The sequence below is a fragment of the Notothenia coriiceps genome, unplaced genomic scaffold (genome assembly GCF_000735185.1).
Source record: "Notothenia coriiceps isolate Sejong01 unplaced genomic scaffold, NC01 NC01_scaffold00004485, whole genome shotgun sequence".
Lineage (NCBI taxonomy): Eukaryota > Metazoa > Chordata > Actinopteri > Perciformes > Nototheniidae > Notothenia > Notothenia coriiceps.
In genome coordinates this window covers 380,383-401,108 of record NW_011337186.1, presented here as the reverse complement: position 1 = coordinate 401,108, position 20,726 = coordinate 380,383, and the positions used below count along the sequence as shown (strand labels likewise).

Below are 20,726 nucleotides of genomic sequence, written 5' to 3'. Positions count from 1 at the left end.
TCCATCAAGGATGGTGCTACAGGCTGCACTTAGAACTACAATAAGCAGCATGTTAATGTTAATCTAACAGCTCCGGCGATAAACTAGCAACCCCCCCCCATTTTGCATTTTGAAATTCTCCCGATTTCTGAGGTCTCAAGGTTGGCAAGTATGCGGGGCAGTGATATCATAAACCTGTTCATGTACGCATTCAAACACTTTTTCTTTTACCAGCTGTATTCACCTTGCAGGTGCAACTATGTGGCTTTTATCCTGGATAAAGTGTTTAAGTCATGGATGTTTAAAGTTTAACTCCATATGTCTAATATTATAGTTGACTTTTCATTCAGGAAGTATGACGCTGCGCTGTCAGTACGCTTGTCCATGTTTGTGATTGGTCGAATGCTCCAGATACCACCCCTTTCATGTGAACCTACATAGATAGGACACGGCTGGCTTGAGCGAACGAGTTGATAGCCAGCGCTGTAGGACAGTTTAGCGAGAGCGGCTTTGTTTTGGATTAAGTCAACCGGATAACTCAAAACATATCCAGGATAGGTTGAACTAGATTCGTAGTATACCCCCCAGGTCTACTATTATTAAGTCAAACTAATGAATACACTTGTTCAGTCTTCCTGGTAGATATCTGAACAGAAAGCATGTAACGGACAAACAGATATGGGTCCCACTCACTGAGGAAGCCTTTGAAGTCCTCGGGGCAGCCGTGGTCGGGCCAGTCCGTGTACTGCAGGTGCCAGACGGTCCTCTCCTGGCCCGTCAGCAGGTGTTTGATCTTCAGCCCGGTGGTGGCGTAGCAGCCGGACTCTGTGCGGAAGCGCGTTGTGATCTTGAAGCGGCCGTACGTCACCGTGTTGTGACGAGAGCCGAGGCGCGGCCAGTAACGGAAACTCTTTTCTCGGCCGCTCTCCTGGAGGAAGCAGAGGACAAACTAAAAAGGTCAATCGAGGTAATGATGAGGAGTGAAAGAAAAAATGGGGTGCTGTTAATATGAAATCGCACCTCTTCAGCGGTGACCATGGCGATGATGGAGACACCCTGTTCCCACACCATCTGCCAGAAGTCCGGACACGTGTTGGACATCGGACCCTGCGTCGCTATGTAGCTCCACTCCTGCCCATTCACCGTTATCTGGTGAGAGAGGAGAGGGGGATGTGTTTCAGTCACAGGTACTCATCATACATTCTCTAAAAAACACAACTAGAGAACAGCATAGATTTGTGTTGTTGATTGTGTCATAGATTTGATGATGAAGAGTGAATGAGAAGCAGCAGCAGCCATAGAAACAGAGTCATGGGTTTGTTATCAGAGCTGGACTTTGCTGGTGTTTCTTTTAGACTTTGTTATTCAAAGGATAGAGAAAGTTTAGTGTTATCATGCTTAGCTTACGTTTTTGGAATATAACCAATGACTTAATCATATTCATGAGTCCCTCACAAATCCTGAATTTAAAGCAGGCCATTCTTAATTCCAAGTATTTCCATTGTTGTTTAAAGTCAGTCCTGTACTGAGGGTGTGTTCCTGCATGTGATTTTCTGCAGGTGGTGGAGAAGCAGCTACATAGTAACAGCTGTTCAAACACATAAAACCACCCTTGATCTCAAATCAAAAAAAGAATGAACAAATAGTCTTTGTATTGGAAAGCCAAACCGAATGTTCTAAGGTAGTGGCATGGTTTTGAAATGTATACCTTCGCTCTGAGTCAGACAGTAAGGTCAGTGTTGTGGAAACACTTAATTATATATCATTTTACACTGACATCACATGTAGAATGACATAATGGCAGGGCGTTTCTTTGGAATTGATTTTCTGGAAAAGCATCTGTTGTATTGACGTAACAATGCATATTGATTTTTGCCATTATTACCCAACCCTACATTCATAGAAAGACAAATAAACCAGCCGTATCAGCAGCTTCACTGATCATCATGAGCAAACGTTTCTGCTCCAAGTGCTTTGTTGTCCTAATTATGAAACAAAATCAGGAACATGTGATATGTCATGAGACAAGACAACTTACTCTAACATGTGATGCGTTGATGTATCCCGTGTTGTTCTCTTTAGTGGGAACCAGTTCCACTCGGGTGTCATCGTACGGCATGACGTCCTGGAAGCGGTTCTTGTCTCCGCTCTCCGGCAGCTGGGCGATGGAGCACCCCCCCCCTGGGCGGCGCTTCGGGATGCTGTCGTACTCCTTCAGCATCTCTCCCCTCTCCATATGCTGCTCCAGAACCTGACACTAACACACACGAGGAAACAGGAAACAATGGGTGATGCGGTCCTGACTCATAAACAACCTTCCCCTGTTTGGACTTCCTTGGCCCAATCCCAATTATGCATACATAAACGCTGCAATGACATATACAGTATAACGGCCCGTCCACACGGAGGCGTGCGTTGAAGCGTCAACGCTTCTGCCCATTCACTTTGAATGGGGCGACGGCACGCTTTGCCGAACTGCATTGTGGGAGCGTTGCGTTGCTCGCTTCAAAAGTTGAGCAATGTTCAACTTTTGACGCTTCGGCGGAAGCGTCAGCCAATCAAATCATATGCCAGTACAAGCTCTAGCCAATCAAACCGCGTGCTTGTGTGTCCGGGGCAGGAGATTCATGTGATTGGTTGTTGGTCGAGTTTCAGACAAGCTCACCGGCAAGCTTCAATGCACGCCGCCGTGTGGACGCTGCGTAACAGGTCAGAATGAAATCTGAGTCAGCAGAGACACATTTTCATAAATAGGATTATCCTAACTTCCTATGATTGTAGTTTTACTTTCTATAAAAGGTAGAAGTACTGAGTTGTGCTTGCTATAAGAGGACAAAGCTTTCACTTGTGAATGTTATCAAAAGACTGGGTGTAGTTTAAAAAATGTCTAAACACAGCATCATTTGATCTTGGTACAAGCAAGTCACTCATGTTAATGCAATTTACTCCTAAGGTATTGAAATGTGGTATTGAATGACAAGGCATTTCTCTGATTCTGGATAGTATGTAAGAAATGTGGTTGTTGCTTAAAAGTTTAAAAGTTCAGCCCCAAGACCCTAACCGTTTTGAAGCAAATTAGACAACACAAAATCACAGTGAACATCCATTTAAATCCATTTGCTACTCATATTTTTGTACCAATCTGTAAAAACGGAAAACATGTAGCACCATTCTTGCTTAGTTATTTTGGAAACTTTCAAAAGCACTAAAGGAACATTCAATATACTCATCTAAAAGATATAGATGTGCAGTAGTGGAGTTTTGTAAATGATGAATAGACGGATGACACAAGGAGTTGAATTATTTCAATAAGTAAAGAAGCCATGTAGAAATAATAACTAAATAAAGAAATGTGAGTGATATGTATGGTTGATATTTTCATCTTTCTACAATCCTGTGTGTATGAGACATTTGGGAATCTACTGTGTGCTCACAGATCACATTATCAACATATTAATTTATTTTGGAAATGGAAAGGTAACATCGGTGTTAAAGCAACAAGCATCAAGACTAATTAGGCTGACCAGTTGAGCTGTGTTTAACCTCCAGAACAAGAACATTGACAAAACGTTGTCCCCATGTACCTGTTCAACAACCTAGCAGCAGGTGAATATAAACACAAACAGTAGAACGTGCTAATGAGTACAAGCATACTGTAACACATCTGACATATCTTAGCTTTCCATTGCCTACATACACCCAACTACGTTTTATCTGTATTTGTAAATCTGTTTGTCAAGAAGCAAACCATTACGGCAGAAAGTTGTCCTACCCTCTCTTCATTGGATGCTCTCTCAGGCTCATCCTTCACCTCTTCGTGCATCGGCTGCCTCGACACCGACAGGCCGTTTAGATAAGCCTCTTTCATCGGGCCCCTCTTCTTGAACTCTGACCTGGCTCCTTTCTTCATGCCCTGGTGTGACAACAGAGAGGAGACAGAGAAACAGTGAGGACGATGTGTCGCTGTGAGGGAGTCAGCATGCAAGAGGGGCGGGACAACGCAGCCTGCTGGGTGTTTGCTCAGGGAATGTCACCTGGCCAGTTTTACAAGGTACTCCAGCTGCATTCTTTGTGATAGTGTGCGTGCATTGAGAGCTGGCCCCTGAAACTGACTCCAACACTATGTTCAGACTTCCTAATGTTATCTGGGTGCATACTCATGTGACTTTCAAATGAGCAAAACACATGTCTGGGAACAAAACACTTTTACAGCAAGCTCGGAGTAGGTTTCCTGAGGTATTATTACAGTGCAACTTCAAAGACATTTCAGAGCTGGAGTGTGATAAGATGTGCTAAGTAGGGATGGGAATTTGAAAGCAAATTTATATCAGAATATTCGACCCCCAAAAAAACAGTTAACAGAATTGACATATCCTATAAAATGTGTTTTTTTTTTAAATGTTTAAAAAAAGAAAAAATTAAAAAAAGGTTTAAATAACATTTCCAATAAATATAGAAACAAAACCAAGTTTTCTTTCATGTATTTCTTAAGATATTTTAAATGGCACTGTCGTATTATACATTTAATTCAAAAAAGGAAAATAAATTACAAGAAAAATATTCATAACTCATATTCGAATATTCGATTAATCATTCCCATTCCTAGTTGTAAGACCACCATGAAACAAATAAATAGCTGCTCTATCCTCAATCTTGCTTTCATGCCAATTTGAAATACAGAATCCTAGAGAAATACGATATCTATAACCAGAGGTGGCTTTGAGAAATGTCTAAATGTCATAAGGATTATTAACTACTGCACTATGCTGAGAATGTGATGTAACTGGGAACAGCACTCACCGGAGGGGGCAACCCTTCCACTGTTTTCTTCCCGGCAGGCACATCAGACACAGGCCTCTTCTTGAAGTCTTTTTTAGTCTTCTGCTTAGCCTGGCCACTCAGGTCTCCCTCAGACACAGAGGGCATTATTCTGGGCTGTCGTAAATCTGACAGCAGGTAGAGAGGCTCGCCCTCCTGGCTCTGGGGGTGAACGTTGTAAGTCAAGGAGCTGGTTATAGAGGGGTCCAGAGAGGAGCCGATGGGATACGCAGGAGGCGGCTCTGAGGGAGTTTGTTGCTGAAGGAGCGACAGAGATGTCAAACTGCTGTGCTGTTGGGGCGGCTGCACGGGAACAGCTTCTAGTGCATCCTGGGAAAGAGGAGTGTGGCGTCCACTGTCCTCCTCAAACTCCTCCTCTTCCCCACTGCTGTGAACCAGCATGGTGGCGTCGGAAAGGGACTTCTTGTGTCCGTACTGTACGTCCTCCTTAATGTCGCCCCCGTCGTCCGTCTTTATGCGTTCCAAATACACGTTGAGATGAGAGCCTTGAGAGCGACCGCCTCGCAGGGGGGGAGGGGGCGTGACGGTTTCGGCGGCCGAGGAAGACACGGTGCGCTCCTTCACCCTCATCCCCTCCAGACTGTGTGCTAATCCAGCGATCTCAATGGAGTTCCGCTTCTGAGCGTGGTAAGGGTGTCTCTGTGGGGGTCCGCTGAAAAGAGGCTCCGACACCTCTTGTAAGGAGTGGGCTACCGGTAGGCTGTCCTCCTGGAAGGTCTGGACCGAGTGGTGCACACGCCTGGTGATGATCAGGTCTGGGTTGCTGCTGCTGACATAGAGGTGACGCGACAGGTCAGGGGTGCTGTTAGCGGGCCGTGGGTGGGCGTACGGGTAGGGGGGAGGTGGTCGGTACACATGTGTTCTCATGATGTTAGGGGCGGGGTACTCCTGTGCCTGTTGCAGCTGGACATTAGTGAGCTCCGGGACACTGACCGCCCCCACTACGGGCCTTCTCTCTGTGGGATAGGGGTAAGGAGAGGGGCTGTGGAAGCTGGAGCCCAGGTGGAAAGGATAGTGATGGTGGGGGGCTGCTCCGCCGTGCTCTCCTCTGATCTCTGGCTGGCTGTAAACTAGAGGGTCCGGTCTGCTGTAGGCGTACGAGTTACCAATGTTCAGGTTCCTCATGGAGTGGCTCTGTCGGTGGTCTTGAGACGAAAGCATCCCAAATCCTGCTCCGCGGTTCTTCTGACGCATCACTGTCTCGTAATCCGGGGTGGCGCGGTAGGACGGGGGGATGAGCGCGCTGTGGCGATGCGAGGGGACATAGTCGGGCCTGGTGATGTCGCTGGTGATGGAGGGGTTGGAGGACATGGGTGAGGGCTGGAGGTAGTGCTGGGGATTAGTGAGAGAGCTGGTGCTGTGGGCGCTGTACACACTGCCGTTACGTAACCGCCCCCCGCTGCTGTATTCCAGAGGGGAGCAGTCCAGGCTGGTCTGCGAGTGGTAGTAATAACCGTTCTGATTGTTCATGTACAGGTTGTCTGTGAGAAGGCAAATTGAAAACACATCCTTACATGGACAATGGATTACATTTATAAAACCATGCAACATTAAATGTAGTTGAAGGAAAAAACTTCTAATGCCATCTTGTGCACTGCTTTTCAGGTTCATTGTGCCATTAATTACCTTGTGATGATGTGTAAGGCTCTGTGAAATGACCATTGTAGTGCATTTGAGGAGGGGGCATCATGTAGGCCTGAGGCTTTGGCTGAAACAAACAAGAGGAATTCAGCCACAGCTCATATGATCTGAGAAAATGATTCAAAATAAGTCTTTATTGGAAGACACATCATGTTCTGAACTGCAAGCTAGAAAATCAGGAAAATATGTGCATGGACATTACCAGAGTAATTCTAGTAGAGGACCTCCGTCTGACTGGGTTCACAACGACAGGCTGGGTTTGGCTGGTGGGTAAAACGAATGTGTGTTGTTATAACTTTTTGAAATATATTTTTTAAAGACCTTCTTTTCATTGCACACACAGCACACTGCAGACATGGTTAAGTTCAGACTTAAAAACACATGCTCAACTGTTCTCCAGAACACCATGCAACATTTTCCACATGTCTTAAAGTACACCAGCACACCTGGTTTAAGAGAAGAGTCATGCGATGTGTTTTTATTTTTAATTGACTCATAAACAGAGCACATTTCTGTTTGTAGAGTATTTTCTAAACACATGAAGCTGAGCAACTTAATCAAATATAGTATAAACTTAGAAAATGTAGATCTTTAAATATCTGATCAACTCAAAAGTAAATGAATTACTGTAAGAGAGAATACTGAACAGGTAATGCCAAGATTTTAAACAATCTTAAAGATCATCTTGATTTTACAAATAGTGCTGACAAAAAAAGACTTTAAAATGAATTGTATTCATTTTGATACACAAGAATTACAACCAAAGGGCCCTTTCAGCTACAAAGAAGAGAGCTTGTTTGTTGATGCAGTGTTGTCTAGAGACAATCACAAAGGGATTGGTGTTGGCACCTGCTAAACAGCCGTATGTCAAATATTATGGGTAGGGCTGATTGTAATGCTCACCCCTTATTAGAAGGCAGAGAGGGACGAGAGAGCATTGGAAAGCGAGGAAAGGATAGAGTGAGAAGGGACTTCTGGGAGCCCTCAGAAGGCAGGGGGTCACACTCCTCTCTGAAGAGAGGAGGAGAGGAGGAGAGAAGTGAGGCTACACCGAAGAGGAGACACATGCACGAGACCACAAGGAACAAAGAGACAGGAACTAGGCTAGACATGCAAAAAAAAAAAAAACTTACAGGCTACTCTTGTTTATCTTATAAAACTTGAGTCTGGCCAGACACATCCGGCACACGTATTTGGAGGTTTCCATGTCTTCCTACACAAAGAAAAGAAAAGCATTAGATGTTAACACAAGTAGCACAAAGGTGGTGTTTGCTTAGTTATCTCTAAGTAAAGTTGTTCCTCTGTATGCTATCAAATACTTGCTACATTGAGTTTCGGCTAATGGTATGTGACTTTATGCCCAACACATAAGTAACATACCCAAACATCCCTAGCAGCAGCCACACCCACACACAAACACGGGTGAATTGTTCAGACTAGCTGATGCTCAGCTCCCTGACGATTGGCAATGTCTAATTTAGCCAAATTCAATAAGAGACTGAAATGTCTCCGGGGACGAGCAGGGCAGACAAGGTGCAATGGCAGCAGAGACTTACTGTCTGGAACTGGACACTCTCCTCTCTGTTGGTGAGCTCCAGGACAAAGAAGGACCTGTTATGACTCATGTTGTTAATTTCATTCCACCTACGCAGCCGTTTAAAGCACGGTGGCAGAGAGAGAGAGGGAAAAGAAAAACACATGTCATGGCAGTCACATCACTTTGTGGCATTTTTAAAAAGAGACTTTGGCACTGCTTAAGCAATGCATGTGGGAGTCTATGAAATAAGGCATATGCAGTACCTATAATGGTATGTAGATAGATACAGTTCATGGAAGGTCAAGAATGCACTCCCACTCACTAGACAGACAGATAATGCTAAAACAATGTTACTTTACTTGACTCATTCCACTTAGGCCACATTCAGATCTAGCATTAAGGAACAGAAAAGGAGACCACCTAACCCAAGAATAGCTGTGAGCTGCTGAGACAGATTCAAAACAATTGCTTCTCAGAATCAACATTTTGAACACCTTTATTCTTCACTGTTAGAAGTAAAGATCATTTGGAACCAATTTCTGGCTAGACTTACCTAAATAAAAGAAGCGGCCTGCCATTTTTATGCTTGACAAAGATGCCATCGAGGCACGACCCCATGGAAACGTCTGTGCCTGTGCTGTCCTGTTTAGATGCGTGGAGAGGATGAAGACATTCAGAACATCGTTTGAGGTGAAAGAATCCAGACACATAGTATGCAGTCTTCTTCAGTGTTTGAGCTGTCGGGGATCAAAGCAACGTGTTAACTTACCTTGGCTTGATAGCTCTCCTGACCATAGCCTTCCATTTTCTCCACCTCCTGCATGTACAACATCTCTGCCTCTGGAGCTGATAAACCCCTTAAAAAGATAACAGGACAAAACAACCATCAAAACCCATTCACCTACCAAAAAAACAAGAAAGAATCACTGCATTGCAATAAGTCATGGTAGTAACTTTATGGCCTCAGTAAGGACTCTAAATTAACAAAGATAATAAAAAGAGCTGCGTGGCTTTATAGAAGCAAAAAGGACTGCTTTTGTCTGTTTCTCCACACAGTACAGACCGGCTGATGCTCACCTGTAGGACTGATACAGAAGAGCCACTTTCTGAGTGGCCTCTTCAAGCACACGCTCATCCTGGATCCAGTCCTGCAAAAGAGAATATCACGGTTGAAACAATGTTGGTATTTAAATACAAATAAGAACACTTTTCATTTCACATGTAAATTAAAAAAAAGCTTACAATAGGGAACAACGCAAGCTTCTGGAGGAAGTCCTGGGAATCATATCGATTGAAGTCTCCAAAGTCAGCTGTGTACAAAAAAAGACAGACTTCATGAGCATACTGTGCATAACACGGCGTTCTGAATAAACTTGATTACATGTCCAATTCTGCATTGAGTACAAGCCTAAATAGACATTCAAGGATTGCAGCGTGCTGTAATGCCTCTTGGAAAGCTGCAGTGCCACACATTTTAGGAGAGGAGGGGCACATTTGTAAAGAAAGGGGGATTGCTCTAGCGTCTGACAACGTAGAAGTCCAAAGCTGTTATTAGCTTCAGGCTGGCAACATTCACAACTATGTTGGCTATCCCAGGAATCAGCCCTGCTTAAACGCTACAACTGCCCTTCACTCCAAAACACCACAGCCAGGGAGAGAAAATAGGAACTGCACACTGCACTTTTAAAGTCATGCAAAGTCTGCAAGACAACTTGAGCCGTGTCTTATCTTTAGTAAAACTTGGAAGAAGCTTCTTACAGCTTTTCTTAAAATGTACATAATGCATGCTGGTCAGTCATTTGAAGATGGCCGCAGCAGTAAGTGATCTCGGAGGCTGTGCTATTCCAACACCCAGGCCAGTAAGTTGCAGAGCCTGATTTAACTTTGCCAGCAGTGTTTGAGATTCTTCTGGTTGGCCAGAAGTGGGAGGACGTGTCAGGGCTAAAACTCTTGCAAGGGGAGTTCACATTCACACACAAACACACCACTGACCCATTTAATATGCTGGTTTAGGCGTAATGGTGCTTGTTAGGTGCGGTATAATACTTAACAAAAACTAGCAAAAGCCGCCTGTCAATGTTTAAAATTACAAGTTTCACTGAAGCTTTACGTCAGGAAACAACAGGCTTGTCAACCCCAGGTTTCTTTTTTCGACTTGTATCATGTATTTATTATTTACCTTGCACTGCCAGGCTAGCTAAACGAATAGCTTGTTCTGGTAAGCAAGAGATCCTGCCCTCCGTAAAATCCTTCTTCATCTGTAGGTAATACTGATATCTGTGGAGAAGAAGAGAGGGTTACTTCTGTGGGGAATGAACAAGCACTCGAAAACAAAAAAATAAATGACTGCTCTGAATTGATTTGTATATTTAAAACAAACATAGGTCAAATGAAATCACTGATCAACTGTGCTTGATGAACTTATTTTCTCGTTGGCCACTTTAAAACAGGCAAAATTATCTCAAAATATCTCTTTGATTGGCATTAATTGTATAAATTGTCACTAAGGTAATAGGCCTAGTACAAGAGACCTCGTGCCACTGACGAAACCTCACCTTGTGATCTCCTGTTGCAGTTGGTTGACACTGGGTATGTAAAACACGACTCCAAAGTAAACGGTGGGCTCGAGCCCATACTTGTCCAGCTGCTTTTTCAGCGGCTTTTCCAAGTCGATCCATCTCTGCTGGTTCTGCTTGTTGAAGTACCACAAGCTGAAGAATGTTATCTAACAAGCAGAGAAGCACAAACATCACACCTTAGACATGCTGTGATGAAAGAAACCCTAAGGACATTTTGGTTTTACTATCTGTACTGAACCCCAAATGAATGCACACTAAACATATTCAACTTTAGAACAATATTGAGTGACTGCTTTAGATCAATACTGCACATCATTACATTCAACACTTATGTAGACCTATAAAAAAAAACGGGCCCAGATGTATAGGCTGCTGGCAGTCCCTGTTCAGTCTTGTGACTGCCTGAACATCTCACAATAAACACTGGTAAGAAAAGTAACCCCCTGGCCTATAGGCTTGCTGTCTACCAAAGACACATTTGCTGAAAGAGGAGTTTTGTGATTTGCAGCAACTCTCAAATCACAACTAGAAACATGGCCATTGGAAACTATTATTTAAAGCTATGTGGCCATTAATACAAATGTTGTTTAAATAATAACGATCTGGAGGAGAGAAAATAGTAACAAATAAGACAGTGGTTGTAAATATCATCCCTAAATCAAGTAAAGTGACAGAACATGCTCTACGAGAGATGGATGGAGAACCTCATGATTGCACAAAAAAAAAACAATATGGTTATTGCTCTGAATACAAGAAAACGTTTAAATGGCTAGAGGCTTAGTCCCGCTAGCCACTTTGCATCAGAATAACAGACACTGTGATTTAGTGCATGTTCCCAGGCAAAACACCTGTTTGTATAGCAGTATCTATTGTTCATTTGAGTTGTGTCTAACAATGAAAGCATCTATTTCAGCTCATGATAACCAGGTGACCAAATGCACATATGAAGCTCATTGCATTATTCAATTCTGACTGACAGTTTTTCTTGAACATATTGTTCATGATTTGAGAGCTGGAACTTTTGTTTAAAAGGAAATACAAAAAAGAAAGTGAATGTGGGCAACAAGTTGTGATGAGTTGATAACATGCATGTTATTACATATTAATACAGAGTATGTAATTAACACATTTCCAAAAGATAAGTATCTGAGATGATTCTCAAAAAGTATATAAGAGAGAACAATCTGCACTTGTTTTGGATGAAAAAACAGACATACCTCTCTTAACTCAAGTCTCTGAGCAACTGCTTCCAAACATTCCTGCCCGGTGCTCTCCACTGAAAGTGTAAACTCAACAAACTCCCCATTGAGCAGCTGAATCCGAGTGACAAGACAGCTCTTGCTTGAAACAGTATACCTTCGAGTCCTTTTGAGTTTTAAGCCAAATGGCAAGGGCATGTTTCACACTTTTCCAAGAGGGAGCTATTCACTTAGTCCAGAGAAATAGTTCTCCTTGCTGTCCCCTCGAACACTTTGTGAATGTTACATCTCATGAGGCTCATCATCAGCACACAGATCTGAAAAGAGAGAAAAGAGACATAAATTCACAAAAATGACATAATGACATAAAATAGAAAACTTGGAATAGGATGGTAAATGCCATGATGAATCACAACCATAGTGTTCATACTCATCACTAAAGAGTATGTTACAACAGTTTATTCACAGCTAGTCAGTCTGTCACCCTGAACCAGACAACACAAGACTTATCGAAGAGTAATCTTCTTAAAGTAGGCATTTTTTTAAATACCTGACTTGGCTTGAGTTTGCTACCAATTCATAATGCAGTTCTCTAAGTTTACACTCAAAAAAACATTTAAAGCAAATAGACAGCTATTTGTAATATGCCTCCTGACCTATGTCATTTACATAACACGGCATGCAAGCCACATTCCACGATTGTGGTCAAATAAATGAAACCCTTCCAGTGAATAGTCTGATACAAACACTGACAAGAGCAACCAGATTCAATACGCAGCAAGCTACTACTGTCGAACACAACACTGCAAAATCCCTACTGCTTTCCAACTCAAACATACAACCATTGTATTACAACGTTTATACTCTATAACTTAACCGACTTAGCATTACTGAAATTAAAGGATGGGTTTCCCAAATATTTGTTCATTTCCCCTCTAACTTCCTACTTTTAGTTAGTCCTTTTGATACATCCATAACTTTAACCGTTACTTACAACTAGCGTCAAATTAGCTTGAATGCTAGCATGCTAACTTGTGTTCCAGCAAATAGACGACACCCTTGGGAAGCTGACGTCGCCGGTAAATATTTTGGGAAAAAACGTTAACGTTACCGTTAGCCACCAGATGCAAAAAAGTAGTCCAACTAGGATTCAGTCCTGACGGATTCCGCCATCAAGGTCAATTGCTCACTCTACTGTTTAGATATGTTTCTAAATTAGAGACAGCCTGTTGGTCTGTAGTTTGTTGGTGGATCAAAACTAACGTAGCACCCCATGCCTCTTGGTCCAACAGTTCACTCAAGTTCCAAGCGTGTTTCGCTTCCTGGGATTGGAAGAGCAACAAGCGTATTCCGTCTACATCCGCGGCACTATAGCTATATTAGCTGTCCTTCAACATCTTATAAATCAGCTTATAACATTGGAATACATACAGACTTTTCAATAATTGCATACACAATATACGATTAAACGTACCTGTTTGAGCAGACGTTTCAAAATGCATTATAGTGCATCCGTGGCGGAGGAACACACTTAGGTTTTCAGAGCCATGACATCACACTGCTGGAATGCGGAGCGGTGAAAATGCCAGAAATGGGACAGCTGCCTGGAACTGCTGGCCGCTGACCTGTCTGTTTACCTTTACATCGGCTGACAGCTGTAATTGCAAACATAGATTACTTTTGCTAAGATTTAAAAGTCTCCCTCAATGTGGTAATAATTGCCGCGCTTGTTACAGGTTGCATATCGAATAATTATCAGTTTGTAATAATGTTAATAATACAAAATGTCAGGATACAAGGATCAAAAGAAATAGTAATTTATTGCAATTGTAAAGACACTTTCCGGTGACAATCATCTCCTAGTTGCTACATCTCTGAGGCATATGTCAAGTCAAACACACTGGAAAAAAGTTTATGTTTCTTTACAAGTGTTGTTGTTGTTTTTTGGAAATCAACAAATGTAAACAGTAGCTACATTAAGACTATAGGTAAACTCTACAATCGACTAAATCAAAATGAAACCACACATTTCACACATCTGACAGTGCAAATTGGCTATTCTCACTAGATACCACAGGGCAATCTAGAACATTTAATCTGAGGGTCATTTGAAGATATACCACTACGGCCAGTAAGTGGCCACTTTACAATATCCCAAATTAGAAATTATAATTTCTCTGTTGTACTTTAAAAACCCTGTTTATTTTTGTAAACATTTTTTTTTTTAATTCAGAATAGAACAACACCATTTTGGTGGGGTTTTAAAAAAAAATTGGACAATACAACACAACCAGTGATAAATCACAAATACAAAACTATACTTTCAGAAATTTCAAATATTACATTTCTCTCTGGAAAAAACACTCACTTGGTAACAAGAATATAAAAGAACATTCAATCACAGAATACAGGTAAAACTCAGAACTCGTCATCACTGACAGACGCAACTGAATGTGCAGGTTGCTCAGCAACAGTATCCTCATTGCCGTGGTTTTTATTGCTGGATACATGAAGCGACTCTGACAAACTTCTCCCCAGATCTTCAAGTTCTTTAGATTGTCCATCATAACTGACTTCTTCTTGGTCTCGGTCACTGGTTATGGGGGTAACTTCATGGTTTTCAGAGGTGACTTCTTTGTTTGACTCAGTTGTGCCTGTTTGATTTTGATGGACTTCTTCACTGATTTCCGTATTATTAGAAGCATGGTCACGGAGACAAGGAGATTTATTGCCTTCTTCCTGATTGTTAACTGCTTCGTCCTTTTCGTTTGTTTCAGTTGGTGAGGCAGCAGTCTTTCCAGGAGAGTATAAGGGTGTAGACACCAAGAGGGGATCAGCATAATCTTGCAAATCGCAGGATTTAATAAGTGATGCATAGGAGAGAAGGTCATCGTCTTTTTTGGTCTTTTCTTGTTTCCCTCCTGATTCAACATATGGCAAGAATGAATCACCCCGATCATTTTTCTTTTTTTCTATCTCTGTACTGGGGGTGAATGAGTTGGCTGGCTCTTCAAACTCTTTACGCAGCACTTCCAGAAGGTGGCGCATTTTACCCTAAAATCAAACAATATAATCAGATGCAAGAAAAAAGTCCTTTGTGACAATGTTTTACATTTCCTTTTAAATTTGTATTTTGTATTTAAAGCTGTAAACCGAACACTTAAAAAATACTTGCTTAACATATTCTGCAAAAAGTCACTAACCACATCAAGCTGATGCCGATTCATGTCGATATGGCGATTCATCACCCGGTCTAAGAACCTAGAAGAGGACACAGACAGATGGTTTAACAATATAATCAAATATGGAACACATGCCTATTCAAAAAGTGCCATCCTGTAAATGTCTGTAGCACAACATAAAGCGGTTCATAGAAAACATGACAAACCTGTCAGAGATGTGCCCCTTGGACAATATATCCTCTGTTACAGCAGAAATGAATTCGAGGTACATTAATTCTTCTTCCCTGTTAAACCAAAATTAGAATTAGCAACTTCCCAGAGACATTATTGTTCATGGATCTAAAGAATCACAGAAGCGTCGTACTGCCAACCCCTATACATCTGGCAAGAGCTTTGGTTTATATGAATTAAAAGCTGTTTAAGGATTAGACATTATCAAAGAGAACTTACTCTGCAGATAAACTTTTGTTGATGGAAGATTTATCGCCGTCCAGTGAGCCCCTAATAAATGAGAATTAAATTATTTTAGGACTTTAAACACAAAATACACCAGGTATAACATTTGTTTTAAAATGCAACATAGCATTTACAGTCTAGGATTTCACCTGGATGAGGAGTCAAATAAATCACGGTCTCTGCTCTTGTGTGCTCGACTCTGTTGTCTCGATGCAGAGAAATATGTGCCATTGAATTCTTCTTCAGACCACTCGTGCTCTGTAAGAAATCCCTGCTAAACAAAAAGGATTGAATGAGGACATTAAATATTACCAAAACTGCCTCACGATTAAATGTTTAATGTAGCTGCAAATACTTAAGTTCTTCATGGTCTAAAGGGATGATAAACAACTCGAGGATTTATGACCAACATTGAGCAACAAATAATTATAAACCACTATTTGTATGTGGCTACTGCACCACAGAATGCCCTCTGACTCAGTAAGTGTTGGTATTACTAAACATGTGGCTTTTATGATCTTGGAAATAATTATGGGATAACAGCTAAGGCTTAATGCAAATGTTAAAGTGGACCTATCATGCTATATTTGAATAATATAGTGTAGGACCATACCTATATAAGGCATATTTATACTTTTTATTTTTCAAAATACCAAACAGATCATGCATTTTAGCCATTCCTCATTTCGCTCAATTTAACACTGTCTTTGCATGGGCTGATTCTGTGAGAACAGCACCATCTACAGGCCTGGCATATGTACAACAGCGTCGCCAGCGCTTTCGAATGGCAATGTCCGTGGCTGTCTCCTCCTGATTGGTGGAGTTGGCCCAATAGCCGTAGCGCCACTTCTGTGACGTCAGAGAGGTGTTCAAATCTGGATCAGTCTGTATCAGATCCGTTGCAGCCCCTTTTTAAGAGATTTGGGTATGGAGGAAAATAGAGAGGGTTGTGTTTTCTGACACTTGGTGAGTTCCCTGGAACACCGGGGACACATATTCAAGTATAAAAGACGTACAAAAGTGCATTTTGCATGATAGGTCACCTTTAAACATCTTAATTGATATTCGGGAAGTGCAGTGCAAGCATTAAAACCTTGATAAACCACAAACAATAACTTGAGAAAAAAACATTCCACCCATTATACAAAAGGATGGGTTAAATCGATAATTTGATTAACAAAAGATAAGTTGACACCGTACTAGGATTGTAAGACTCATTGGAAAACATATTTCAATAATCAAATGAATCCCTCAAAATTACCTGAGATGGCTCATAGAATTCTTGTGTGTATTTCTTGGGCTTTGTGCTGCATAAAAAAAGGTTGAATTCACGTTATTTGTAACACATAGGAACACATGTTTTACAGGTTAAGCAAATGTTTTAAAGACATACAGTATATATATTGTTTTCCCTTGAGACTCATGTAGATGTGTGGTAAGTACCTTCCATGATATGTCTCCTGTCGCATACATTTTGAGCTGGTGCTATCCTGAGTAGGTTTCCTCCGGGGAGCTCGGTAGTAGCGATATTGTGAAAGGTATGAACTCTTTTCTGACTTCAGGGTCTTAGGGGTGAAGGGTTTGTCTGGGGTAAAGTGCTGTGAATGTTTCTGGAGCAAGTCTCCGCTGTAAGTCTTCTGAACAGGGTCCTGGAAAGACGTGTAGTGACTGTGATCTCCTGAAGCTCCCATTGAATATGCTGACTGCCTTCTGTGTGAAGTTGCCTCAGGACTACGGTATTTTATTTCTGAAGCTGGCCGTATGTGATGAGAGAACTTGTCAGAATCCACTGTATACGATGGATAAACTATCTCCTTGGCATGGAAGGAGGAGCTGAACCCTGGGCTGGATACTGAGGAACTCCTTGAGTAGAGGTAGCGGCTGTCATCATACTGCACAGATAATCTACTCTGAAAAGGAAACATGTTGTTTTTAAACAATGTCTGGCTTCTGAGTGACGCATCAGTGAATCTGTCTTGATTTCTTACCAGGGCAGGTGAGCAGGAGGCTCTGCTGTTCCTCTGGGAGAGAGAACTGGCTGACTGAGGACGACCCCCTCTCCTCAACCGCTCCTGTCTGATCTGGTCATTGTCTGGAAACAGGCAACGGAAGAGTGAATAGACACAGGAAATAGGCCAAGACTCGCTGTACTTAAGTGCAGGGTATGAGAGGGGCAAGAGAGCAGTTGTTATAGTACAGCCATTAGAAGAGAGCATTAATTTACCAGTAAAGATAAGGGAGAGCTACATCCTGGACTCAAACAGGATCAGTGATTGCATCGCATTATTGCCTATTGAGGCTACTTTCATAATAATGTCATATTTGATACTTTTAAACTTACACTTTACACTGTGTATCAGGCTTTTGGGTACTGAGGCATCAATGGCAGCTGTAGAACGAGGCAAAAATTAATTAAGATTACAACAGAAAATGAATCCAATTACTTCGCAACCAATAACAGTATTTTTTATTTATTTATAAAGAGCATTTCAAGATCAAATTACAAAGTGGTTTACATTAAAAGCTTTCCATGATTGCACGACCAAACTACACTGAACAAAAATATAAATGCAACACTTTTGTTTTTGCTCCCATTTTTCATGAGATGAACTCAAAGATCTAAAACATTTTCTATCCACACAAAATAACCATTTCTCTCAAATATTGTTCACAAATTTGAAAAAATCTGTGATAGTGAGCACTTCTCCTTTGCCGAGATAATCCATCCCACCTCACAGGTGTGGCATATCAAGATGCTGATTAGACAGCATGATTATTGTACAGGTGTGCCTTAGGCTGGCCACAATAAAAGGCCACTCTGAAACGTGCAGTTTTGCTTTATTGGGGGGGTCCGAAAACCCTAGGGTTAAACCCTAACCCTAACCCTAACATGTCAACCATTGAGCATGTTTGGGATGCTCTGGATCGGCGTATACGACAACGTGTTCCAGTTCCTGCCAATATCCAGCAACTTTGCACAGCCATTGAAGAGGAGTGGACCAACATTCCACAGGCCACAATCAACAACCTGATCAACTCTATGCGAAGGAGATGGGTGACATGTTAGGGTTAGGGTTTAACCCTAGGGTTTTCGGACTTGATATGCGCCACACCTGTGAGGTGGGATGGATTATCTCGGCAAAGGAGAAGTGCTCACTATCACAGATTTTTTCAGATTTGTGAACAATATTTGAGAGAAATGGTTATTTTGTGTATATAGAAAATGTTTTAGATCTTTGAGTTCATCTCATGAAAAATGGGAGCAAAAACAAAAGTGTTGCATTTATATTTTTGTTCAGTGTAGTTATTCCGAATTCTCAGGAGCTGATTTAGTTTGTTTTACGGAATGTCAATGTAATGATCATAATGTATTCCTGCCATGTAGCTCACCTTTAGCTGAGTAAACCTTCTTGTAATGAGACACCATGTGGTCTTTTACGATGGACTGTGTCAACATGCTGGAGGAGCGAGGGCAGAATGCTATAAAAGCAAGACAGAAAACACAGATCCAACATGCAGTAAATGATATAATCAAGCTTTCATTTGAATGTTTTAAATGATAATATAAGCGCATAATATTACTCACGGCTACTTTTTGAAGTCCGTCCTCTCACACTGCAGCCCCCTCCAGATGATACACTCCCTGAATGAAAACAGATGCATGTTGACATGTTTAAGATGCTATAACTTACTGAATGATATATGTGCTTACTAATCAATTACAAATATTAAACAGATTATTTATTTACATTAAACTAATCAAATATAATTTATATTGATTGAAACTCATTATTTAACAGTCCTTCAGTCTTGGTTAATACTTGTAGGTCTTTCTATGGGGTAAACACGTTTTGTGTTGTATTTCTACGTATTTCCATTCTTGCTCAGTTATTATAAGTAGTAGTAATATGTAAATATGTTTCAAAACCGATCTTATCAACAAATATGTGATCTGAAAAAATACAATCGGACCATGTTACATTAAGTTTATCCTTTTTTGAAGTTTATAGAAATACATTTAATTTGAACTTTAAGAAGAACATCTTTGAGAACATACATTAGCACGTGTACTATGAACCATAAATGTACCACAATAAAGTAACCTATTTTTTAGCTAGCTTTAACAGAAGAACCGTGTTATAGGCTTAGACGCTACTGTGTTGCTATAGATTTCAAGTTTAACAAGCTAAGTTAGTAAAGGGCTGACCAGTATCTACATAAACGTGAAGCCACATTAGTGAGCTTATACAGAGTTAGCCAGAGTTGATCTTCACATAGCTGCCTAGGCACAATTTGAATTAGCTTCATGCAGCTGATCCACTAGCCAAACAGCTAGCTTAGCTAATGCTAACAGTAGTTGCATACCTATTCTTGATTCCATGCTAATGTTACACTCAGCGTATCCCATTTTCCTCAGAAATACTATTGGGCAGCGACGGTAGAGCTTGGATACATCCAGAAACTACAGTGTACTTAACGACGGACATTTTAACGCTGAAAGCTAATCAAGTAACGAAACGGTAACAGCCTAATACGAGTTTATAAGCAGATGAGTGGCGGAGCAAAGCTTCCCCGTCGCCATGCTGGTTGCTATGATTGCTTTCGTCATCACGCGCATGCGTAAGGAAAGTCACGCCCCAACCACCCACCCCCATACACAACACACCTGTCACTTGAAAGGAAATAGTGAACAAAAACAACAAGGCATAACGTATATAACTCAGAATTCAATCAGATCCACGACATTAGAAATATCAAATACTTGCTTTTGTATTTATACTTGAACAAGATAAGGAGTATTTCTATAGAAGTAGAACTATACAAATAGCTGAATGAACACTTCTTCCACCAATAAAATAAACTGCATCTGAACTGTAGCCCCTTTGTCAAAAATGGCTTTAAACTTGCACTGCATTTTATAAAATTGTCTGCCTAATAGTTTAGTTAAATATGATCCAGAAGAGGGGGATAATGGCTCCATCAACTTATATACTGTATAATAGATTTTGGGATCAATAAACTATCTATCTATCTATCTATCTATCCTATCTATATATCCATCCATCCATCTATCTATCACACTTATATTGAATCTATTATTGTTAGTTCTATTCATGCATCCTCCTAATTACTGAGCCTCTTGTTAATTATTGGTTTGCTGTTTTGAGGACAGTTTGAGGCAAACACACCATCTGGCCTGCTAAAAAACACAACCAGTGGCCTCATTTATATATAATGTGGTAGTGGGAGTACACAGAGTGCAATACATTCTGATTCAACTGAGTGCATGTTGGACATGGGAAACGTCTGTCAG

At 41.2% G+C, this 20,726-nt stretch overlaps 2 protein-coding genes across 3 annotated transcripts in view; both read right to left on the bottom strand.

The window, feature by feature from the left end:
- The window catches only part of ptpn21 (protein tyrosine phosphatase non-receptor type 21), a 16,638-nt gene extending 3,570 nt beyond the window's left edge, over positions 1 to 13,068 (bottom strand). The window contains 17 exon segments of the mRNA XM_010767550.1: positions 673 to 907; positions 1,000 to 1,128; positions 2,018 to 2,236; positions 3,752 to 3,892; positions 4,780 to 6,299; positions 6,445 to 6,526; positions 6,662 to 6,722; positions 7,593 to 7,672; positions 8,016 to 8,103; positions 8,550 to 8,638; positions 8,766 to 8,853; positions 9,074 to 9,144; positions 9,239 to 9,306; positions 10,176 to 10,273; positions 10,552 to 10,721; positions 11,793 to 12,091; positions 12,886 to 13,068. Of these exon segments, the coding sequence (XP_010765852.1) occupies positions 673 to 907; positions 1,000 to 1,128; positions 2,018 to 2,236; positions 3,752 to 3,892; positions 4,780 to 6,299; positions 6,445 to 6,526; positions 6,662 to 6,722; positions 7,593 to 7,672; positions 8,016 to 8,103; positions 8,550 to 8,638; positions 8,766 to 8,853; positions 9,074 to 9,144; positions 9,239 to 9,306; positions 10,176 to 10,273; positions 10,552 to 10,721; positions 11,793 to 11,972 (3,319 nt within the window). The 5' untranslated portion in view covers positions 11,973 to 12,091; positions 12,886 to 13,068.
- A 634-nt stretch (positions 13,069 to 13,702) lies between these two features.
- spata7 (spermatogenesis associated 7) lies at positions 13,703 to 19,981 on the bottom strand. 2 transcript variants are annotated; one of them, XM_010767547.1, is made up of 12 exons: positions 19,778 to 19,981; positions 18,999 to 19,055; positions 18,803 to 18,892; positions 17,754 to 17,801; positions 17,401 to 17,504; positions 16,856 to 17,322; positions 16,674 to 16,719; positions 15,562 to 15,686; positions 15,407 to 15,457; positions 15,163 to 15,240; positions 14,978 to 15,035; positions 13,703 to 14,828 (listed from the first exon to the last, which is right to left on the bottom strand). In XM_010767547.1, the coding sequence occupies exons 1-12, from the start codon at positions 19,818 to 19,820 to the stop codon at positions 14,193 to 14,195; spliced, it is 1,803 nt and encodes a 600-aa protein (XP_010765849.1). In that variant the 5' UTR covers positions 19,821 to 19,981; the 3' UTR covers positions 13,703 to 14,192. The 2 variants fall into 2 exon arrangements, with proteins under 2 accessions (XP_010765849.1, XP_010765850.1); XM_010767548.1 differs by having other exon boundaries at positions 15,562 to 15,683.
- Between the last annotated feature and the right edge of the window lie 745 nt (positions 19,982 to 20,726).

What these genes read in the sequence shown, in the direction of transcription:
- spata7 (XM_010767547.1), bottom strand. Translation starts at nt 19,820, where the DNA reads ATGGGATACGCTGAGTGTAACATTAGCATGGAATCAAGAATAG. An exon ending in AACAAAAGTTTATCTGCAGA is followed by an intron (nt 15,241 to 15,406) that starts GTAAGTTCTCTT and finishes TTGGTTTAACAG; the next exon opens with GGAAGAAGAATTAATGTACC. An exon ending in AAGGGGCACATCTCTGACAG is followed by an intron (nt 15,036 to 15,162) that starts GTTTGTCATGTT and finishes GTCCTCTTCTAG; the next exon opens with GTTCTTAGACCGGGTGATGA.